Raw genomic sequence first — 21,869 nt, 5'->3', positions numbered from 1 at the left:
AAAATGTTTGAGGGTGAGAAGCCGCAACTTTAAAAATAAAAATTATCCCACATGCTGTGCGAGCGTAGCCATTGAATATCATTGGACAGTATCGGCAGTCCAAGAAAAGCAGAGCCATAGTGGTATCCTAACTAAAAGCCAACAATGTTTTAATGAGAACAGCAGACATTTAACTTATTAAGTGCAGATTGTAAAATGAGTACTTCAGACAGTAATTATACTTACTATAATACTGCACCTTGTGTACAAGAATATAACTACTATATTACTGACCCTATATACATAAATATAACTACCATAATACTGCTCCTATGTACAAGAATATAACTACTATAATACTGCTCCCTATATACAAGAATATAACTACTATAATACTGCTCCTATATACAAGAATATAACTACTGTAATACTGCTTCTATGTACAAGAATATAAATACTATAATACTGCTCCTATGTATGATTATAGCTACTATAATACTGCCTCCTATGTCGAAGAATAGAACGAATATAATACTGCTCCTTTGTACAAGAATATAACTACTATACTACTGCTATGTAGAAGAATATACAGTCATATGTAAAAGTTTGGGCACCCCTATTAATGTTAACCTTTTTTCTTTATAACAATTTTGGTTTTTGCAACACGTATTTCAGTTTCATATATCTAATAACTGATGGACTCAGTTATATTTCTGGATTCAAATGAGGTTTATTGTACTAACAGAAAATGTGCAATCTGCATTTAAACAAAATTTGACCGGTGCAAAAGTATGGGCACCCTTATCATTTTCTTGATTTGAACACTCCTAACTACTTTTTACTGACTTTCTGAAGCACTAAATTGGTTTTGTAACCTCATTGAGCTTTGAACTTCATAGCCAGGTGTATCAAATCATGAGAAAAGGTATTTAAAGTGGCCACTTGCAAGTAGTTCTCCTATTTGATTCTCCTATGAAGAGTGGCATCATGGGCTCCTCAAAACAACTCTCAAATTATCTGAAAACCAAGATTATTCAACATAGCTTTTCAGGGGGAAGGATACAAAAAGTTGTCTCAGAGATTTAACCAGTCAGTTTCCACTGTGAGGAACATAGTAAGGAAATGGAAGAACACAGATACAGTTCTTGTTAAGCCCAGAAGTGGCAGGCCAAGAAAAATATCAGAAAGGCAGAGAAGAAGAATGGTGAGAACAGTCAAGGACAATCCACAGACCACCTCCAAAGACCTGCAGCATCATCTTGCTGCAGATGGTGTCACTGTGCATCGGTCAACAAGACAGCGCACTTTGCACAAGGAGAAGCTGTATGGGAGAGTGATGCGAAAGAAGCCGTTTCTGCAAGTACGCCACAAACAGTCGCCTGAGGTATGCAAAAGCACATTTGGACAAGCCAGTTACATTTTGGAAGAAGGTCCTGTGAACTGATGAAACAAAGATTGAGTTGTTTGGTCATACAAAAAGGCGTTATGCATGCGCTGTATTGTTGACTGATGCACAGTGACACCATCTGCAGCAAGATGATGCTGCAGGTCTTTGGAGGTGGTCTGTGGATTGTCCTTGACTGTTCTCACCATTCTGCTTCTCTGCCTTTCTGATATTTTTCTTGGCCTGCCACTTCTGGACTTAACAAGAACTGTACCTGTGTTCTTCCATTTCCTTACTATGTTCCTCACAGTGGAAACTGACTGGTTAAATCTCTGAGACAAATTTTTGTATCCTTCCCCTGAAAAGCTATGTTGAATAATCTTTGTTTTCAGATCATTTGAGAGTTGTTTTGAGGAGCCCATGATGCCACTCTTCATAGGAGAATCAAATAGGAGAACTACTTGCAAGTGGCCACCTTAAATACCTTTTCTCATGATTTGATACACCTGGCTATGAAGTTCAAAGCTCAATGAGGTTACAAAACCAATTTAGTGCTTCAGGAAGTCAGTAAAAAGTAGTTAGGAGTGTTCAAATCAAGAAAATGATAAGGGTGCCCATACTTTTGCACCGGTCAAATTTTGTTTAAATGCAGATTGCACATTTTCTGTTAGTACAATAAACCTCATTTGAATCCAGAAATATAACTGAGTCCATCAGTTATTAGACATATGAAACTGAAATAGCTGTTGCAAAAACCAAAATTGTTATAAAGAAAAAAGGTTAACATTAATAGGGGTGCCCAAACTTTTACATATGACTGTAACTACTATAATACTGCCTCCTATGTGCAAGAATATAACTACTATAATACTGCCCCCTATGTACAAGAATAGAACTACTATAATACTGCCCCTATGTACAAGAATATACCTACTATAATACTGCTCCTATGTATGATTATAACTACTATAATACTGCCTCCTATGTCGAAGAATAGAACAAATATAATACTGCTCCAAAACATTTTATCCTTTGCTGCTTTTCACCAGCTCCAGTGAGTTTATAACTTTTTTTTTTCTTTTCTCATCATATTTGGCCCATCTATTGACGTGTTTGGAATAAGCGTTTAACAAGCTCTCCTGTCTTTATAAGGCAACGTTTTATTGGTTCTACACGCCAAACAATAGTTTAGAGTTCACAAATTGCTTTTTCATGGCTGTGCTTTTAATCCAGGACACTGTTTGTTCTTGACGTGAGGTGTCCACTAGCGCCCCCACCCACAGCCGGTACAGATGATTGTGATGAATAGTAGAACTTCACAAACCAAGCAACTGTGGGTGGTCACCACTTAACTTCGGTTTTGCACCTACTAGACCCCTTTACTGTGAAATGGAAAGTTCTATTATAGGATTATTGGCTTGTAAGCGCAGTTATTTTCAGCCTCGGCAAGGATTGCCCTGCAGTGCACCGCTGATCAGGAGGACGCAGGTTTTCATATATCCGGCATTATTTTTCTATTCATTGTCTATATTGGTTGTTGAACCTACAGGATAAATCACTGAGCTCTCCAATCCGCAGTCATCAGTTCGCATCTTCGTTATATTCCTTGATGAATTTGCTGATGGCTTCCAAAAATACTGTACAAATGGAGTGGTTTGTCATTTAACCCTTTGTGCGTCATGGTAATGCTGAGGGTTTACCATGTTTTGACTTAAAAAAAAAAAAAAAAAGCATTATGCAAAAAAAAAGTTTCTCCAAAGTTTCCTAATTTGTATAGCCACTGGGGAATTACTTAAAGGGATTGTCTGATATTGATAGCCTATCTTAAATATTTCACTGTCAGATTGGCGGGTATCTGACACCCAACGCCCCAACAGATCAGCTGGTGCCGCTGAAAGTAGATGGTCTGTACTGGTGCCATACTTCAAGTGGTCGGTTATCCGCTGCGTGATGGTGGTGCTGAACAATGATATTGGCGACCAACGCTAAGAATAAGTCTTCAATGTTGGAGTCCCGAAAAACCCCCTACTCATAATTCCACATAATGCAACTGAAGTCAGCTTATCTCCAGAGACTATTCTGATGAGGACATACTGGAGAATTGCTGTAGAAAAGGTAGGCGGGATGGAGCAAGCCTGCTAATTGTAGAATCCCCATCCCCATCCATGTTGGGGCTGCTAAAAGATAACTATGTATCCGTACGAATCAGACATTTGTCAGCTTGGATGGGCTCATCATTGTTGCTGTGCTTTGCGTTTCAGTTGTTTTCGTTCAGGCAGCAAAAATCCCATTACGGCTGGTACTGTCGAAGTTTATTTTGTCATTTCATGGGGTAATGACTCTCTGGTGAAGAAAGTAATAGAAACACATGGATCCACCTGTTTTTCAGTTTCACAAGTCACACAGGTCTTTGACTGCTCCCAGTCATGTGCACGCCGACGTCAGCTGCTGGCAACTGGCCGGCAGCGTGTATTGCTGTGCATGGACCCCGCCGTATCTGTGCGCCCCAAAACACCTCAACTGGATATGCGCCCAAGGTTTCACATCCAGTTGAAGTTTCTGCTGTTGTTCGCTGTAGCCTTACATCAATCTGTTCTCGCGAGTTGCCCATTCCAGCTGTTACAAGGCCCTGAATCTTAATGAGGACCGGTCAAGAGGCCAGATCTTCAAAAGTGGGCCTCAATTTTTTTTTTTATTTTTTATTTTTAAATATTCCACACAGTTCCAGAGATACAGACTTTTGTATTTAGTGCTAATTTTTTTGATCTTTACCAAGGGAACGTTTCTCATAGGGTAATAATGCAGAGCTGCCAAAATACACGCCCCAGAGGATCCTGTGAGCTATGCCCCCTTGTAAAGATCATATAAATGGCAGTCCATAAAAAGCCTCACCTGTTTTGATCTATATGAAGATTGCCTAGCCATCTTGTGCCTAGCCAAAAGTTAAAAACGAGTTCTCAGGTGAGTGTTGGGAATATAATAAGAGTAAAAACTGGCCACTTTTGAGTTGATGGTAGGGCCTCTTTAAAGTGGCACTCTCCATTAAGAGAGTTTTAATAGAAAAGGACAGGTGCAGTAGTATTTCATAATTTTACGATCCTGTAAGGCTTTGTGAACATTATGTAAGGCAGATTTTTCTAAACAAAAAACTCTTTGGCAGTAAATGCATTCATGCTTGACACCACCTGTCATATAACTTTAGGCTAGACCCTAATCAAATTTCTGAGGTTTTTTTTTTTTGCAATAGGATAGAGGGCGTACCTCGTTATTAGCCTTTCTGTTACTACAGTGGCAATTCTGCTCTCAGCTGAGTATAATGTAAATGGATTGTTGGCAGCAATTTCTTAAATGGACTGAACGCTGCCATTAACGAGTGCCGATCGACTGTTTAAAAGTCAATCAGGACTTGTTTAATGGTCGGGACTTTTACACAAGTCAACGAATACCGATGTGAACAGTGATCGCGAATACAAACACTTGTAGACCGCGGTGTTATCGGCAGCACTTCTCCTATTTAAGAGGGGCTATATGGGTGAGAATTGGTGACCGAGCCTTAAGATCATCTCAAAACTGCTCATGTATTCATGTTAACTAGATCACCTGACGACCAAGCGAAACACATTCGATAGGTGATTGGCTCAGTTGGACCTGGCAAACAAATCTTAGTTATCGGCAGCGCATCACCCTGTGAAATCCGGTCACGTGCTGCTGATGACTTGATACAGTATTTTGACAGATAATAACTTGTAGGTCTGTGCAAATAAGTGCCGATCGGCTTGTGTGTAGTCAATCTGCATTCATTAACTGGCCGATCCTGGTCAAAATGCACCTATACATGGGGTAATGTGCTGCCAAGGACAATGATTGTGATTTTTAATTGGATCAGATTATTTTGGCATAGATATAATAAAATCAACCAATGAATGAACCTTTTCCTCGCTTTTGGGCTGATCGCCGGCACATTTTATATGGCTCTTTAATCGGGAAAGAGGGCCCTATGAACACTGATTTGCCTCAAAGTCATGGTTTTTATATTTTTCCTGACTGAAAACCCTTGAAAATCTCACTTTCCTTGTAAGATCGAGTAACAACAGTATTTTCCATCTGTGTCGTAAATAACCGTCTGTGTAGAGCATTGGTAGATTTGTGCAGGAGGAACCGCCCCAATGTTCCACCGTCCGCAAGGGAGAACACGAGGGAATTTTAGTTTTTGATGCTCACGTTGGTCTTTTGTTCCCTTTTTATCGCATTGCCTGTTCAGAAGAGGCAGCATGTAGGTATCTGAAGCTTCCTGCTCCTCATCTGCATGCTTTGAAATGTAGCATTTTGCTTAGAAATAACTTCAGTAACACTTCTCATTCTACCCGAATACCACATCAGCAAAAAAACGACTTCCCTCCTCCAGTCCAGAATTAACCAAGGCCTGACCACTCATCCCCACCATCCCCCTTTGGTTAATTTACTAGACTCCTCATTCCTCTTACTGCATGAACAGAGCAGATTATCACGAACCAGCCACTAATCCCTCTTTTTTCCATGTTCCCCTGTTTTCTTCTCCCCCCCCCCCCCATCAATGACCGCTTGTGAAATCAGGGGACGTCCTCTTCCAGATGGCAGAGGTTCACCGGCAGATCCAGAATCAGTTAGAAGAAATGGTAAGTGATCAATTTATTTACTGATATAGAGCTTATGATAATGTCTTTAAAGTGCTGTGAAATTAATGGCACTATATAAATGGTAATTTTATTTTAATTATTATTTGGATACTTTTGTTGGAGTTCTTTATGGTATGTTGACTGCAAGAAGCACATATTTAGGGCCATTCTTATCAACAGAAGTATGATCCTCATTTAAGAGGATTGTTCCACCTCCAAGATATTTAATGAAACCAAAATTGTCTGCACTTGGCTTTTACAGGTGCTTTGTTTCCCTCACATTCAACTTTGATGTGATCATAAATCTAAGAGGAGCTCAGACAAAGAGAAAAAGCTAGAAACTTTCTTATTGGATTGTCAGAATGAGCTCACTGATAGATTCTCAGTTAACTCATTTTGTACTTTTGCACCAAGGCAAAGTGGCATGATTTACCTCAATGCCAAAGTTAGAGGGGTAATCAGAGTCTGCAAACTTCTGCATCAGAGACAAACTGGGCCCGTGGGGTCAGGTCTACAGATACCTGCTGGCCCACGAGCATGAGTGGCAGGTAGTAGGCACATGTCCTAGTCATTAAAACGGATGTGCTGTAACCTGCCCTGCTACCCTCCACTGTGGAGTTGGATTACCCCTTTACTACACAAAAAAAGGCTAGTGGGTGTTAGAACCTAACTATGCGTGCTTTATAGTAATAGTCTTATTTTTCTGGGGTATTTAAGTCGTAATTGTGGCATTTTTTGCCACAGTATTTGGAGTTGTGCTAAATTTGGTTTTGCTGCAGTTTTGAAAAATGGATGCAAAAATGCCACAAAAATACATCTTTGTAGGAGTTTAGTAGAGCATTTTTTTTCTACTTTCAAATGCCACATTTAGTTTTGATAATATTGGAAACTGTCAGCAAGTGTGTGGCACTCATAGTCTGTATGACATCCACAATACCCAGACATCAATTTTTTTCTACTTAACCATAATTTGAATCTATTAAAACAGGATTTTGACTCTTGTCTGCCATAGTGGGATCCAATTGTCCAGATTCCCTTTAAGATTCAGAATGAGAATTTGTCAGGTTTTGCTATATAATCTAAGGGCAGCATGATGCAGGAGCAGAGAGCCAATTCCTGTGATGTCACTTGCCGAAGTTGCAATACAATCAGTGGTTTAATAGCAGGAGATTATCACTGTAGGACAAGGTTTCACATGCATGACAGTTGGGCTAATTTGTGTAACCCCTCCCCCACAACTGATTGGCAGCCTGCTGCCAATCAGAGATGTGAACGGTTATGCACAGCTTTGCATTTATAGCACTGCTCTATCTACAGCAGATAAAACAGTGGTTTCATAAAAACTGCACCAAGCAGCCCAGTAAGTGATACATCACTGGAATCAGGGGCTCTCCCCTACGTTATGCTACTCTGACTTAGAAAAAAAACCTGCTGACATATTCTCTTTATGAAAAAGACCTTCAGTCGTGCCTAGAACGCAGTACCAACCATTATCCTCCCTTCTTAGCGTGTTGTACAAAGGTGGGTGACGAGCACAGGAGAAATCCGATCATTGGCTGCAATTGAAGATTTATAGTTAACACAACCTTGAAATTCAGATTTTCATGTCACCTGCCATTACAATGACCCCTTGTCCTGTGCCCAGCGTACGGCAGGTTTGTGTTGCCCACAACTAGATATCTGCTGAATCCAAAGAGTCATAGTTGGCCCCAGCAGTTTAGTATAATAGACTCTCGGATCTCTGCCCGTCCTCATTTTCCACCTGCCTATCTCTGTGCCCGCTCTCATCCATATGTGCATCCATCTGTTCCTCACATCCATCCATCACACTTCTGCTTTATCCTTCCGGGCAGACCTGTCAAGGTGTCTTATTGCTCTTACATTTTACTGCCATAATCTCCTCCGGTGGAGAACCTGCATGTCACCGGTTGGCAAGCTCAGTCACCCATCTCATCAGAGAGGTCTTGCAATGCTTAAGTATCTGAAATAACTGTAATAACCTGCAAATCATGCATCAACAAGCCAGAAAGTAATGGGTCATGTACAGAAGACATTGCAGTTTCTTAAGGCACAAGAATGAGAATATCTTCAACTTCAAATACACTTTCAGTAATTTAAAGGGGTTGTCCAGGATTAGAAAAAACAGCGCCTCCATGTCTTCAGGTTGTGTATTAGTACTGCAGCTCTGCAGTAAAAGTTGAACTCCAATACCAGTCATATCCTAAATGGGTGGTGCTGTTCGTGTAATCTTTTTTAAAGGAGTTGTCCAGTTAAGAAAAAACATTCTCAGTCTTCTCGTTTGGGATCCTAACAGAGGGCCCCCCCCATCCCTCTATTTCTACATATGTTGGCAAAAATGGAAGTAGACCCTCCGCCTTGACACTGAAAACTGACCCACTGCTTTTCCACTGCTATAGAGGCATGGAATGTTGAAGAGACGTGTTCAGACTTACCACTGTGCTCTCCATGGTACTGCTGCGGCTAAAGTAAGCAGAACATTTGCGGATGGTACCCACGGTTCGGAGGAGAGAAGACTGTCCTCCTGGCTCTGGGTACCATATCCCTGTAAAAAATAGAATTAAAATACAAAATATTGTTGTTCTCACCTTCCGACGTCCCGCGCAGCCTTCCCGCCTCTCTCCACGCTCCCGGTCCCAGTAATCCTTTGCAAGAATGACTGCGATGACATCTCATGGTCATTCGCGATGACGTCACAGGAGCGTGACGTCTCGCTGTCATTCGCGCAAAGTATTACTGGGACTGGGAGCGTGGAGAGAGGCGGGAAGGCTGTGCGGGACGCCGAAAGGTGAGAATAACGATGCATCCTATCAGTAGTAAAAAGTTGGTCACACTCGTCAAACACTATGTTTGACGAGTGTGACCAACCTGTCAATCAGTTCTCCAAGCGATGCTCGATCGCTTGGAAACCGCTAGCATTCTGCAAGCTTATTGCGCTTGCTATTCGCTAGTTTTTCCGCGGGAAAATCGCGGGAATTTAAAATGCTATTTTCCCCCGGAATGGAATTCTCGTGGTGACTTCCGCGAGAGTTCCGCTACTTGTGTCCATAGCCTTATAAGCCTATTGATTAGGCAGTGTGTAATCCTTTATTTCCCCTGTGGGGGTGCTGTGGGGAATTGAACATCTGTCCCACCGATCATACATGATCACTGGGGTGTCTAAGTACTTTATTTTCCAGACAGATTAATGATATGTATAAAATTTGTTCTTTTTCCAGCTGAAATCTTTTCATAATGAGCTACTCACACAGCTAGAACAGAAGGTGGAATTGGATGCCCGGTACCTAAATGTAAGTGTTCCAGATTCTCCAATACTGCAGATTTTACATGTAAAAGATTTTTCTTATAAAGTTCTCACCCTTGGCCAGGCAACTTTTTTTTTTTTTTTGTGTTCTATTGATTTACTTAATCTTGTGGCCTAACGCTGCCTTGAATGTTTGGCCTGGGGCGGGAACGAGGCATCCCCTGCACCTGGCCTGGGGCGAGGACTGGGCGGCCACTGCGCCTGGGGTGGGGACGAGGTGGCCCCTGCGCCTGGCCTGGGGCGAGGACTGGGCGGCCACTGCGCCTGGGGCGGGGACGAGGCGGCCGCTGCGCCTGGCCTGGGACGGGGCGGCCCCTATTTCAGGGTTGATTAAAATCAATGTATTCCATTCCACAAGGGTCTTCAAAGGGGTTTCATGAGATTATAATGTCTGCTTTATTTCCTTTCATAATTGGCACACTTATTTTTGGTATGTGATACTGCCATGTGGTGTTATTTTGGAAAGATGTATACAACCCTTTAAAGTTGACAACAAGCCTCTTGTATCCGGCTTTTTTTAGAAAGACAACAAATTATTTTCCCATTTTGGGAGAAGTCTCATTTGTAGCCATGTATATTGTTGGCATTTGGATACAACAAGGTCTATAAATATAAATTTGTGTTTAACGTACAAATTCTTGTGACAAAGGGAACAGTCAGTGTTGTGTCCAAGGACAAGTGAAAATAAACAAGACCTATAGATGACATGTTGTCCCTGGAAGTCCGGTCTTGTGTGTAATTACTGTATGTCATTATCAGACTGTGCCGCGGCTGTTCAATCATAGCTGGGAACTCTGTAAAATCACTGACCCTTAAGCAATTTTCCATCTGTGGCGGCTGAAGTGGAAGATCATGAACAATCCCGAATTGAAGGTTGGAAAGTCAGTATTGGATTTACTGTTCTGTTCCCGATAGATCTTTTGCAAGTTGTACTGGCCAAGCTCCCTAAATTGCAATTCTGTAGTGGCCTGGTTTATGGAGTGTACCATTGAGTTTCCCTCCTGTGCCCTCAGGATTATAAAAAAAAAAAGGTAGCTTTCTTTCAACTTGCACACCACAATTGGAAGTAAATGGGACAGTGCCGCAATACCAACTACAAAGAAACTAAGCTGCAATACCGGATAGTCTGTGGGCAAATGTGGCACTGTTACTGCAAGAAGGCAGCCATATCTTCTAATATTGGATTACCTGTCTCTTAATATTTTAAACCTTTCTAAACCAAATGTTAAAGATGAATGCCAATCAAACTTTCTTTATTCCATTAAGGCTGCTCTGAAAAAATATCAAGTGGAGCAGAAAAACAAAGGTGATGCCTTGGAGAAATGTCAAGTAGAACTGAAGAAACTGAGGAAAAAAAGCCAGGGCAGCAAGAACCCTCAGAAATATTCAGACAAAGAAATGCAGGTGAGGTTTTTGTATGCAAAATAGATGATTGGGAGAATCCTTTCTAAGCTCTCTAGGTAATAGAATTTTTCACCCACCCAAGAATACTTGGGGAGTTTGGTTGGTATTTAGTATTACATTACTTCTCTTTTAAGACAGATCTTGGTTTGATCAGGACTAGTGATGAGCGAGTATACTCATTGCTCAGGTCTACCAGAGCATGCTCGGGTGGTCTTCGAGTACTTTGGCGTGCTCGGAGATTTAGTTTTCGTCGCCTGAGCTGCATGATTTGCGACTGCTAGACAGCTTGAATACATGTGTGGAATGCCTGTTTGTTAGGGAATTCCCACATGTATTCAACCTGTCTACAAGTCGCAAATCATGCAGATGAGACAACAAAAACTAAGTCTCCGAGTACGCCACAATACTCTGGAGATCACCCGAGCATGCTCGGGGAGACGTGAGCAACGATGCTACTCGCCTATCACTAATCAGGATAAAATACTAAAAGAGAAAATGGAAATAAAGGATTTTTTTTTTTTTCTTTCTGGACAGCAGTCTGGTTTTACAAAGTAGCATCTAAACTGCTGTGAAACAACTTTATTATGCATCGCTTATATAGCGCTATCATATTCCACAGCGCTTTACATACGTTAGCATTGTGGTCCCTGTTGGGGCTCCCAATCTAGATTCCCTATCAGTATGTCTTTGGAATGTCGGAGGAAACCCACCCAAACACGGGAGAACATACAAACTCCTTGCAGATACTTGGCCAATCTAATATAAGTGTCTTGCTAACTTTTTTTTGTTGTTGTTTTTGCAGTGCATGATACTTAATATTGCAATGCATGGTCATTTTGGGGCATTGCACAATTTCCCAGGATCTGTATGCATAGGAGAGTGAAATTTGAAGGCACTTCTAATTTCAGTTGCTTTTTTTTTTTTTTTTTTTTTTAAAGTTGTTCTTCAAGTCAACATGCACATTAAATGGAACAAACAGTACTTATCAATTTGTTTCTTATGTGTAATCTAATGTCTCTCACAAATTTTTGTATGTGATGTCTCCTCCCTTTGCTGCAGTTAGTTGTTTCACACTCTTGATCTTAGACCCAGACTTTTATCCACTTTTAGAATACATTTTTTATTTTTCCTATTTGATGCTTCCTAGCCTCCAGGTTTTATATCTGGTTCAAATTTGGTGCGTTTCCAGGCCACTCCAATAATGAAAGATTGTATATGCCAAAAACTTCTTGGTGTACCTGGAATTATGGCACAGTTCCAGGTCTTACTGGTACTTAGCATTTTTTCACTGTTCTTTATGTCTTCTATGTAAACCTCAGCTTCAGACGAAGTGAACAGAATAAAATTGTGACCACCAATAGGTAGAAATAAGTCAACATTGACCCATCAAATAGGTGGCACTTCAGATCCAGTTCACTTAGCCTCTGAAGAGGCTGTTTGTGTATGTTGACTGCAATAACACGCATTACATGTCCCAATTAACTTGCACAGTACTGTTATGTAATACTAACCCTGAGCTCACACTTACTTCAGAGGCCCTTTAACTTAATTCTGATTTGATACTAAACTTCCTAAGTATACATGGGTGAAAACCCAAGGGATAGTGGTTTCCCAAATATTTATGAGAAGTTATTGGCAAATAGATGTGTAATACAACCAGACCTTGGATATTCGCCTAAGAAAGCTTGCGTAGTTTAGGTATAATGGAACAGAAAATTGACCTCAAAACAGTAGCATCATGAACCTAGTTTTGACTAGGCTACCCAAGCATTTTTGAGTGCAAAACCAAGAACAAGGAGTAGAACAAATCTGGCAATAACTTTTCGTAGATATTTGTTATAGACCCATCCTTGTATCTTCAAGGCCAGAATTTAATTTTTTAATAGCATCCATTTAAATGGAAAACAAACTTAACCCATTATAGTCATTTAGAATGAACAAACTGAAACACACAAGCGCGTACTCAATTTAGATCAAGTAAACCATTTGCTGAGGTCAAATATGGGTAGGTGTCCACCCTAACAAGGTGGTGATAAAACTGAAAAAAAAAGTATGACAGCGCTCAAGGGTACAGCATGAAAAAAATATATAAAATAGTTTACACTGGCGCTATTCACTTAGGAAGGATAAGATGGGGACCTCCGATGCAGCAGGTGACAGAACAGGTTCTGTGTAGGTTCCTGTTAATAAGCTCTGCTATCAAATGTAAATATAAAAAGTCACCACGCTATACTGAGGTTAGAAAATGTGAAAGTTCACAGTAAACCCATTATTGTTGACTTGTGCTATTGTTGCTGTTATAATATGCTTGTGAGACCAACAGGTATTGGTGCTATCAGTGGATGTTTAGTGATGCTGATAAAACAATAGTAGGCCTGTAAAAAAAAAAAAAAAAAATACTTATTTGTGGATGGTCTGATGTGTACAAGCACTATTGCAGCTAGTTTATCCACTTGTGCAGGTCTTCAGTTTGCTCCTAAACGAGGTAGAGCTGCTATGGCTGATATAGGAAGCCGGTATTAGCCGTCTGGTGAGGTGCTGCAGTGGGCAGTACTAATATGCCATCGGCTGGAATCCTAATAGTCAGCTGCTAAAGATGATGATACAAAAGTATGTGCGTGTATTATGCACTAAACTTAGTTGGTGTAACCTACATACATATAGTGGCATACAGTGAACGTTAGTCACTGTCAAAAAAAGGCACTTGTATAGCCAGGATGTATGCACAAGTACGGGAAGTACAAAATTGCACGCACTTGTGCTAATGCAGCGTGCTGGTGACTAAAGTGGCGCCGTGGTCCGTGCTCCTATTGTAGTGCGAGCAATATGGACGCCGGCATCTCGCATGCTCCGTCCGGAAGCAACGCTGAGGACGCGGCGGTGAGGTGGCGGCGGAGCTAATATGACGTCACAAGTGGCAATGACGGGTGCACGAGACAAACTGCCAACGCGTTTCGAGGGGTATCGCCCCTCTTCATCAGGGCTGTGTCCCTAGCAAGGATACCCATCCTTATATAGCGATTTGCTCCCTCACTGTAAAATTGGTCACGGACACCACCAGTCACTAATTTGAATGTCTGGGTGATGCTGAGGATTTGTTGGCTTTGTTTGCTTAGAACCCTTTGTCTTTACTGTTTGATTGTAATGTGGCCACATTGTACTACAATATGGGTCGAAATGCTGCAAATATTTGAATGGGTGTGTTAATATATTTATAATGTTAGACTGCAGACCCCCTTTATGACAATGATATAGTCCAGATTACTGCTGGGATGTATAAATAGATGTAAATATCCCTATTGTGTATACTTACATGTTAGTGTATGACTAATCAAATAAGTAAAGAGGTGGAAACACGGCACTCCTGAGATCAAGGAGGTGGATTGGTGCTCAAGTTTAGGCATCCAACCCGTTGAGTATGTAAAAATATATACTTGGCACTCAATGGAGGAGGAGCATTATTTCTTTTATTGTGCATCCAGACAAAAATAGACTCATCATATGAACGTTTTCGGTCCAACAAGGGACCTTCATCAGAAAATTGCTTTCAATTCTTTTCCCTCCAAATTGACGAGAACTGTAAGAGAAATCTATTTGGAGGGAAAAGAATTGAAAGCAATTTTCTGATGAAGGTCCCTTGTTGGACCGAAAACGGTTATATGATATGAGTCTATTTTTGTCTGGATGCACAATAAAAGAAATAATGCTCCTCCTCCATTGAGTGCCAAGTACCGGTATATATTTTTACATAAATAAGTTCATAAAATGATTGAATTGATGAGTGTGTTTGATTTAAAATTTTTATTAATAAAACTTTTATTAATATATTAAATAAAATATATATATATTTTGACCCTAAGTAAAGACAAAGTACAGTATATCTAACTTTATGTTAAAATCAAGGTATATGAAGATGTATGGATGTGAAAAATGAAAAAATAAATATGTAAAAGTAGGGACCTAAAGATAAGAATAAAAAGCTAAAATAAAAACGTAAATATATTTAGTTTAAAATTGTGCATACTCGAAAAAGATAATATGCACTCCATGCATATCTCCCATTTATCTACTAAGCTATTAATTCAATACTGGATTCATAAGTGCATGCATTAATATATTGATGTGCTACTTTTATCCTACAAATGTATGTATGTTGGACTATTTTCAACAATATTGCCATAGATATAAGCCTTGATATCTGGGAGATACTGCATGAATTGAAGGGTAGTTAATTGTGGGAGGAAGAGCTAATTAAAGTACATATAACTCGACCTCTTGGTTTAAGTCGGTAGGGGCTAAACTATTAAGAGTAAAAATCCATCTAGATTCTACTCTAGATATGGCTTTCAAAAAGTCACTCCCCCCCCTTTTGGGTTATGATGCACTACCTGGATGCCAAGGAAGGAGACCCCAGAACAAGATCGATTGTTTTTCCAGGAAATGACGGGACAGTGGGTGCCCTTTGAATCTCTTATTTATATTGTCAAGATGTTCCTTGATTCTGTCCGTCAGACGCATTTTACTTCGACCAACATAAATTTTGTCACATGGGCACTTTAGGTTATAGATGACCCCTGTGGATTGGCATGTAATATTGTTCGTAATATAGTACTGATTAGTTTCTGTTGAGTCCATAAAGCAGATGTGGAGCTCTTTTGCAACAGATGTCCGTTTACACCATGTACATTTCCCACACAGTACAGAGGCAGGTGATTGTACTTTGGGACCAGTAAGGAATGTTTTGATTCTTATTTGTCTTGTCGCTGAGAATAACCATTTTTGTTGTTGGTGCTAGTAAAAGGCCCAAATTCTGAGCTAGGAGACAATGGTCGACAGGGTGACGCAGAAGGCTGTTCTGCCTTTGAAACGCGTTGGTTTCTCTTGGCCTTCGCGCCGCTTCTTAGCAGCTGTGATGTCACACGCTCAGGTACCTGTCGGGCATTGTCTCCTAGCGGGTATCCAGGGACGCCACCAGCCGGGGCTTCCCCTGGCTCTACCCAGCTATCTGTCATGTGTTTAAATTTCACATCCACAATGAGCAATTCCAGTATTTTCCTACTCTAGTGGCGTTTACATATGGGATAGCAATAAAAGGTGTCAAAAGGGGGTACGATTACAGCACAGAGCAGAAAACCTTTTATAGTCCCCTTTTGTATAAGGGCACAAGTTGAGAAAATTTACAGATTTACACAAGTATAATTTCAAAGGGGAAAAGTCAGACGGACTCGTTGCTACTGCAGAGCGCTTTCTGACTGACTGATGGCTCATGCCTGCTTTCTTGTGAAGCCATCAGTCAACGTGTTCGCCCAAGCTGCCCACACAATGTGATGTACGGTATATATAATGTGCACGTACTTTACATTTGGAAACCTCCTGTGAGCTGATCTAGGCTCTACTGCTAGATTACAAAAGCATAAAAAACAAAAACGAGACTAAAAACATTAATTGGATTGAGAACTAGTTAAATAAAATATGGAAAATTGCTGTGATCTGACTTTTCTTAACTGGGACACATTGTGGTGTGGGCTAAGAAATTTTTTTTTTTCTTTTACGGATTTATTAATTGCTTCCCATGTTTACATATGTATTGACAATTGCTACAGTAGAAAAATGTGGATCTAATTGTTTGCAAGTCTAAATGGTTTTAACTGATAGTGTAGTCTGAAATGCGCTGTCACACCCAGTGTGGAGTACATTGGTACTTCAAACACCGTGCACCATTGTATTAAAAAAAATCCAACTATTCCAAATAAAAAGCTGAGCGACTTTGATAAAATATTGCATTACTTATATTGAATTGCTGATTAAGAGTTGTAACGTTTATTAATCCACAGCTTCACTATCCATCTGCAGACAGTATTTGTACACCTTATACTCTGACACCTTTATTTTTGCAATTGTAGTTTTTACACTAGACATTGCAAAGTAATTTACTATATAGAAAAAAACCTCCCCTCTCCCCTTTCATTATAAGTGTATATATAGGATGTAACCCAGTATCAGTACAGGATAAGTAATGTAATGTATGTACACAGTGACTGCTCCAGCAGAATAGTGAGTGCAGCTCTGGGGTATAATACAGGATGTAACTCAGGATCAGTACAGGATAAGTAATGTATGTACACAGTGACTGCACCAGCAGAATAGTGAGTGCAGCTCTGCAGTATAATACAGGATGTAACCCAGTATCACTACAAGATAAATAATGTAATGTATGTGCACAGTGACTCCACCAGCAGAATAGTGAGTGCAGCTCAGGAGTATAATACAGGAGGTAACTCAGGATCAGTACAGTATAAGTAATGTAACGTATGTACACAGTAACTGCACCAGCAGAATAGTGAGTGCATCTCTGGAGTATAATACAGGATGTAACTCAGGATCAGTACAGGATCAGACACAAAATCAGTCCCACGATTGAGTTCAACACATGGCACTTCAATAGACATAAATATACAAAGCTGGATGGCTGATATCATAGAACAACCGCCCCAAAGAAGAGACCCAAGAAAAAATGCATAATAAAATATACACATTTTATTTATATTAGATATAAAATATGCATAAAATTTTGGCACAATATGTATGCAAAAAAGTGCTACCAGAAGGAGGCACCACAGCAACACTACATATCCAACCATATATAATCTCAATGTGAAACTTAATCACACCACAAAATAGAATACAAGGCAGAACCATATATATGAAACAATAAATAGAATCAGATATTACACCAATTAATGTTAATCCGGGATAAAAAATTTTTTACTGATTAGATGGTGTTATATAAAATGGTGCTAACAAATTCTCAGAAGATTAACTAGCCCAAAAATACACACAAAGAATTAGCTTCCCATGAAGGTGTAACCGCTACTAAAACCGCTATGAAAAATACCTGAAATGGTTGCCAAAAGTCCTGGACAGTGAGCCGTGTGTGTCCCTGCTCCCCGACGCGCGTTTCGCCCGCAGCTTCTTCCGGAAGCTCACTGTGCAGGACTTTTGGCAACCATTTCAGGTATTTTTCATAGCGGTTTTAGTAGCGGTTACACCTTCATGGGAAGGTGATTCTTTGTGTGTATTTTTGGGCTAGTTAATCTTCTGAGAAATTGTTAGCACCATTTTATATAACACCATCTAATCAGTAAAAAGTTTTTTTATCCCGGATTAACATTAATTGGTGTAATATCTGATTCTATTTATTGTTTCATATATATGGTTATGCCTTGTATTCTATTTTGTGGTGTGATTGTTTCACATTGAGATTATATATGGTTGGATATGTAGTGTTGCTGTGGTGCCTCCTTCTGTTAGCACTTTTTTGCATATATATTGTGCCAAAATTTTATGCATGTTTTAGATCTAATATAAATAAAATTTGTATATTTTATTATGCATTTTTTCTTGGGTCTCTTCTTTGGGGCGGTTATTCTATGATATCAGCCGTCCAGCTTTGTATATTCAGTACAGGATCAGTAATGTGTGTACACTGTGACAGCATCAGCAGAATAGTGAGTGCAGCTCTGGAGTATAATACAGGATGTAACCCAGGATGAGTACAGGATAAGTAATGTAATGTATGTACACTGTGACTGCATCAGCAGAATAGTGAGTGCAGCTCTGGGGTATAATACAGGATGTAACTCAGGATCAGTAATGTATGTACACAGTGACTCCACCAACAGAAGAATAGTGAGTGCAGCTCTGGGGTATAATACAGGATGTAACTCAGGATCAGTACAGGATAAGTAATGTATGTACACAGTGACTGCACCAGCAGAATAGTGAGTGCAGCTCTGGAGTATAATACAGGATGTAACTCAGGATGAGTACAGGATAAGTAATGTAATGTATGTACACCGTGACTCCACCAACAGAATAGTGAGTGCAGCTCTGGGGTATAATACAGGATGTAACTCAGGATGAGTACAGGATAAGTAATGTATGTACACAGTGACTGTACCAGCAGAATAGTGAGTGCAGCTCTGGAGTATAATTCAGGATCAGTAATGTAATGTGTGGTTTCTAGACCTGGACGAGTTCTGAGTAAGGCCGAATTCAAACTTCCTTATATACCAATCAGAGACTGGCTGAGTGTGTTCTGACCAAAACTAAACAAACTTGTATAGTATATTCCATAAAGCGGTCAGGAGACTGGACCCAGGTCTGTCTGTTCCCGGATCGTCATATAGAGATGTCTGGATGAAGTTGAGAAAAATGAGTTTAAGTTGTAATATAAGAATTGTACTCCAGTTCTGAGCCAGGATGAAACGCTCTTCTTTCTCCTGGGAGAGGCTGCCGCATTATCTGTTCCATGTTGATTATTCTTTAGATTTACTTTTCCGCTTTCCGATCTATCACACAATACTACTAGGTTTCTGTTCTGTCTCGACAAAGCTTCTTACTTTTTTCCCAACCAAAACTGCTTATAGGTACTTAGCCTTAAATGTCCTGCTTTCTCCATATCGTGTATGGACCACCTCGGGGCCTTTACATGTTTTATCTTAACGTCGTGTCGGTGAATTATATATGACTGACATCCAGGGAGGTAATAAGCAGGTGATTGTCACCGGATTAGCATCCATATTTCAACATTGTAGCTCTTTAGTTTGTATTTTCTTAATACACCCAACCTTACTGTGGCGCCTTCATCCCAGTAGGCACATGGAATCTTCGTTATAATCTTCTTTTTTGCCATTTTTGAATCAGTTTCTTGAAGTTTATATTTTCTTATCAGCTCTGAATGCACTGAACACCATGATTTTCACTACAGCTCTGCTCACACAGATTGATTGTTGGCTCATCAGGCAAAGAAAAGAGTCCATTTGGGCCTGAATTTGGGATATTGTTGTTACACTGGAGACCCCTAATGGGGCAAGCCATACCTTTCAGCTACATATAGCAGGGGTTTGGTGGCACTGCATGTATTAAAGGGAAGTCAGAATTAAATTGTGTACAGCTTAGAAATTGCATATTGACCATATGTGACTGCAGATCTTCAAGCTACGTCACTTTTAATTGCTATAGATGTCTTGAAGTCAAGTATTGGCATAAGGAAGCAATAGTTGACAGCGCCTCTCGCTCACCTTGTACCTTCATGTTGTCACACGTCCTCCCCCAAATTTTCCCCAAGCTTGCTCTTTTCTTAGCCAGGTGCCAGGTGGAGCGAGCAGACAGCCTATTAGGACATCACTTTGCAGCCTCATTGTTGCTTAAATACTGTAATTCCCAGTGATCCTGATCTGTCTGGCAGATTCCTTAAGAATTGATTTCAGGGGTTAGACACGGCTTTGTTTTAAGATTCTTAGCTCTGCGGGTAATTCTGCTGCCTGCTTCCTCCTACGAACGAGGTGCGCATCGTCTGCAGTTACAGCCTGGGTTGCATTTATTAGTTTGGGCTCCTAATGGCGTTTGCGCTTGTTTTGTGGGGGATTTGCTTTTTATATTTTTTGTTCATTTTTTGTCTCTATTTGAACATTACAATTTTTGTAATCATCAGTTTTATCTGCTAGTTGCATTAACGTTTTTTTTTTCTTATACTGCAATTTTGGCACCCACTAATTTTGGTCTCATTGCTGCATTAGAGGTTTTCCTGTTTCTGGAAACCTCTGTTTCAGAGCGTTTTAGCAAAAATAAACCATCTTTACTTCCCCTCCCCAGGTCCAGTGCGGAGTCTTTGCCGCTGCTCCCAGTGTCTGTTATTGTCTGCAGCGCTGATGTCACATTGACAGCGCTGCAGCCAATATCCGAGCTTAGCAGCTCCTTGCAAGTTGACTGCTCAAGCCTCTCAAAGCCACGGAGCTCAGACTTGCTGCAGTGCTGTCTGTGACGTCTGCTGCAGTCCATACAGACACCAGGAACAGTGGCGGAGACTGTGCTGGACTGTGAAACGGTGAGTCAAGCAAAGTTTGTATTTTTTTTTTTTTTTTTTAAACTTCAGTTTGGCTGCGGGTTTTCTGAAAGCAGGAAAACCTCCTTAATATGCAAAGTGATTTTTTTTTTTTTTTTTTTTGATTCTTCCACTGGGTTTTTTTTAATGTTATGCAGTTTATTTTTTTTTTTGTACTTTAATTGAAGTCAGAAGGTAATATACATTGGGGAAAGTGAGTGTTTGATCCACTGACGATTTTGCAAGCTTTCCCACCTGCAAAGAATGGAGAGGTCTATAATTTTTATCGTAGGTACACTTCAACTGAGAGACAGAGCCTAAAAATAAAAAACAAAAAATCACATTGTATGGTTTTTATATAATTAATTTGCATTTTATTGCATGAAATAAGTATTTGATACTATAGAAAAACAGAACTTTAATATTTGGCACAGAAACCTTTGTTTGCAATTAGAGGTCAGACGTTTCCTCTAGTTCTTGGCCAAGTTTGCACACACTGCAGCAGAGATTTTGGCCCACTCCTCCATACACATCTTCTCCAGATCTTTCAGATTTTGGGGCTGCCGCTGGGCAGCATTGAGTTTTACCTCCTTCCAAAGATTTTGTTTTGTTCATCTCTGGAAACTGGCTAGGCCACTCCAGGACCTTAAATGCTTCTGACGGAGGAACTTCTTATTTGCCCTGGCTGTGTGTTTCTGGTTAATGTCATGCTGGAAGACCCAGACTCAACCCATCATCAGTGCTCTTACTGAGGGAAGGAGGGTGTTAGGCAAAATCTCGAGATACATGACCCTAGCCATCCTCCCTTCAATATGGTGCAGTCATCCTGTCCCCTTTGCAGTAAAGCACCCGAAAATATGATGTTTAACCCACCATGTTTCACAGTTGGGATGGTGTTCTTGGGTTTGTACTCATTCTTCTTCCTCCAAACATGGCGAGTGGAGTTTATACCAAAAAGTTCTATTTTACTCTTCGCCACGACAGCACCCACTGGAGGTATCGGATCCGCCCATTTGGAACAGGAAACCCTACAGGAAAGATAAAAGGGGCGGTCCGCCTTTCCTCCTCAGTTTTGGTTTCCTGTTCCAAATGGAGCAGGATCCTGCAGGATCTTACCTGGGCCATGCATCCGCCTGTGCGGTCTCTTCGGGAACGGCAGGGGCTGCGGTCCGGAGGCAGCGTCGGGGGAGACTCCGTTTGACGGCTCCCCCCTCGTCTGGTGGCATAGTGGTAATGGCC

At 40.5% G+C, this 21,869-nt stretch overlaps 1 protein-coding gene across 5 annotated transcripts in view; it reads left to right on the top strand.

Annotated features, from left to right (window-relative positions):
* BAIAP2 (BAR/IMD domain containing adaptor protein 2) overlaps positions 1-21,869 on the top strand; it is a 189,045-nt gene that overhangs the window by 108,738 nt on the left and 58,438 nt on the right. For all 5 annotated transcript variants that reach the window (XM_073554714.1, XM_073554716.1, XM_073554715.1 and 2 more), the window contains 3 exons: positions 5,957-6,018; positions 9,255-9,326; positions 10,607-10,744. In XM_073554714.1, the coding sequence (XP_073410815.1) occupies positions 5,957-6,018; positions 9,255-9,326; positions 10,607-10,744 (272 nt within the window). The remainder of the gene's footprint in view (positions 1-5,956; positions 6,019-9,254; positions 9,327-10,606; positions 10,745-21,869) is intronic.

This window comes from Dendrobates tinctorius, unplaced genomic scaffold (genome assembly GCF_039654945.1).
Source record: "Dendrobates tinctorius isolate UK_male_01 unplaced genomic scaffold, ASM3965494v1 ptg000212l, whole genome shotgun sequence".
Lineage (NCBI taxonomy): Eukaryota > Metazoa > Chordata > Amphibia > Anura > Dendrobatidae > Dendrobates > Dendrobates tinctorius.
The sequence above is the reverse complement of the archived record's forward strand: the minus strand, read 5'-3'. Positions and strand labels throughout refer to the sequence as shown.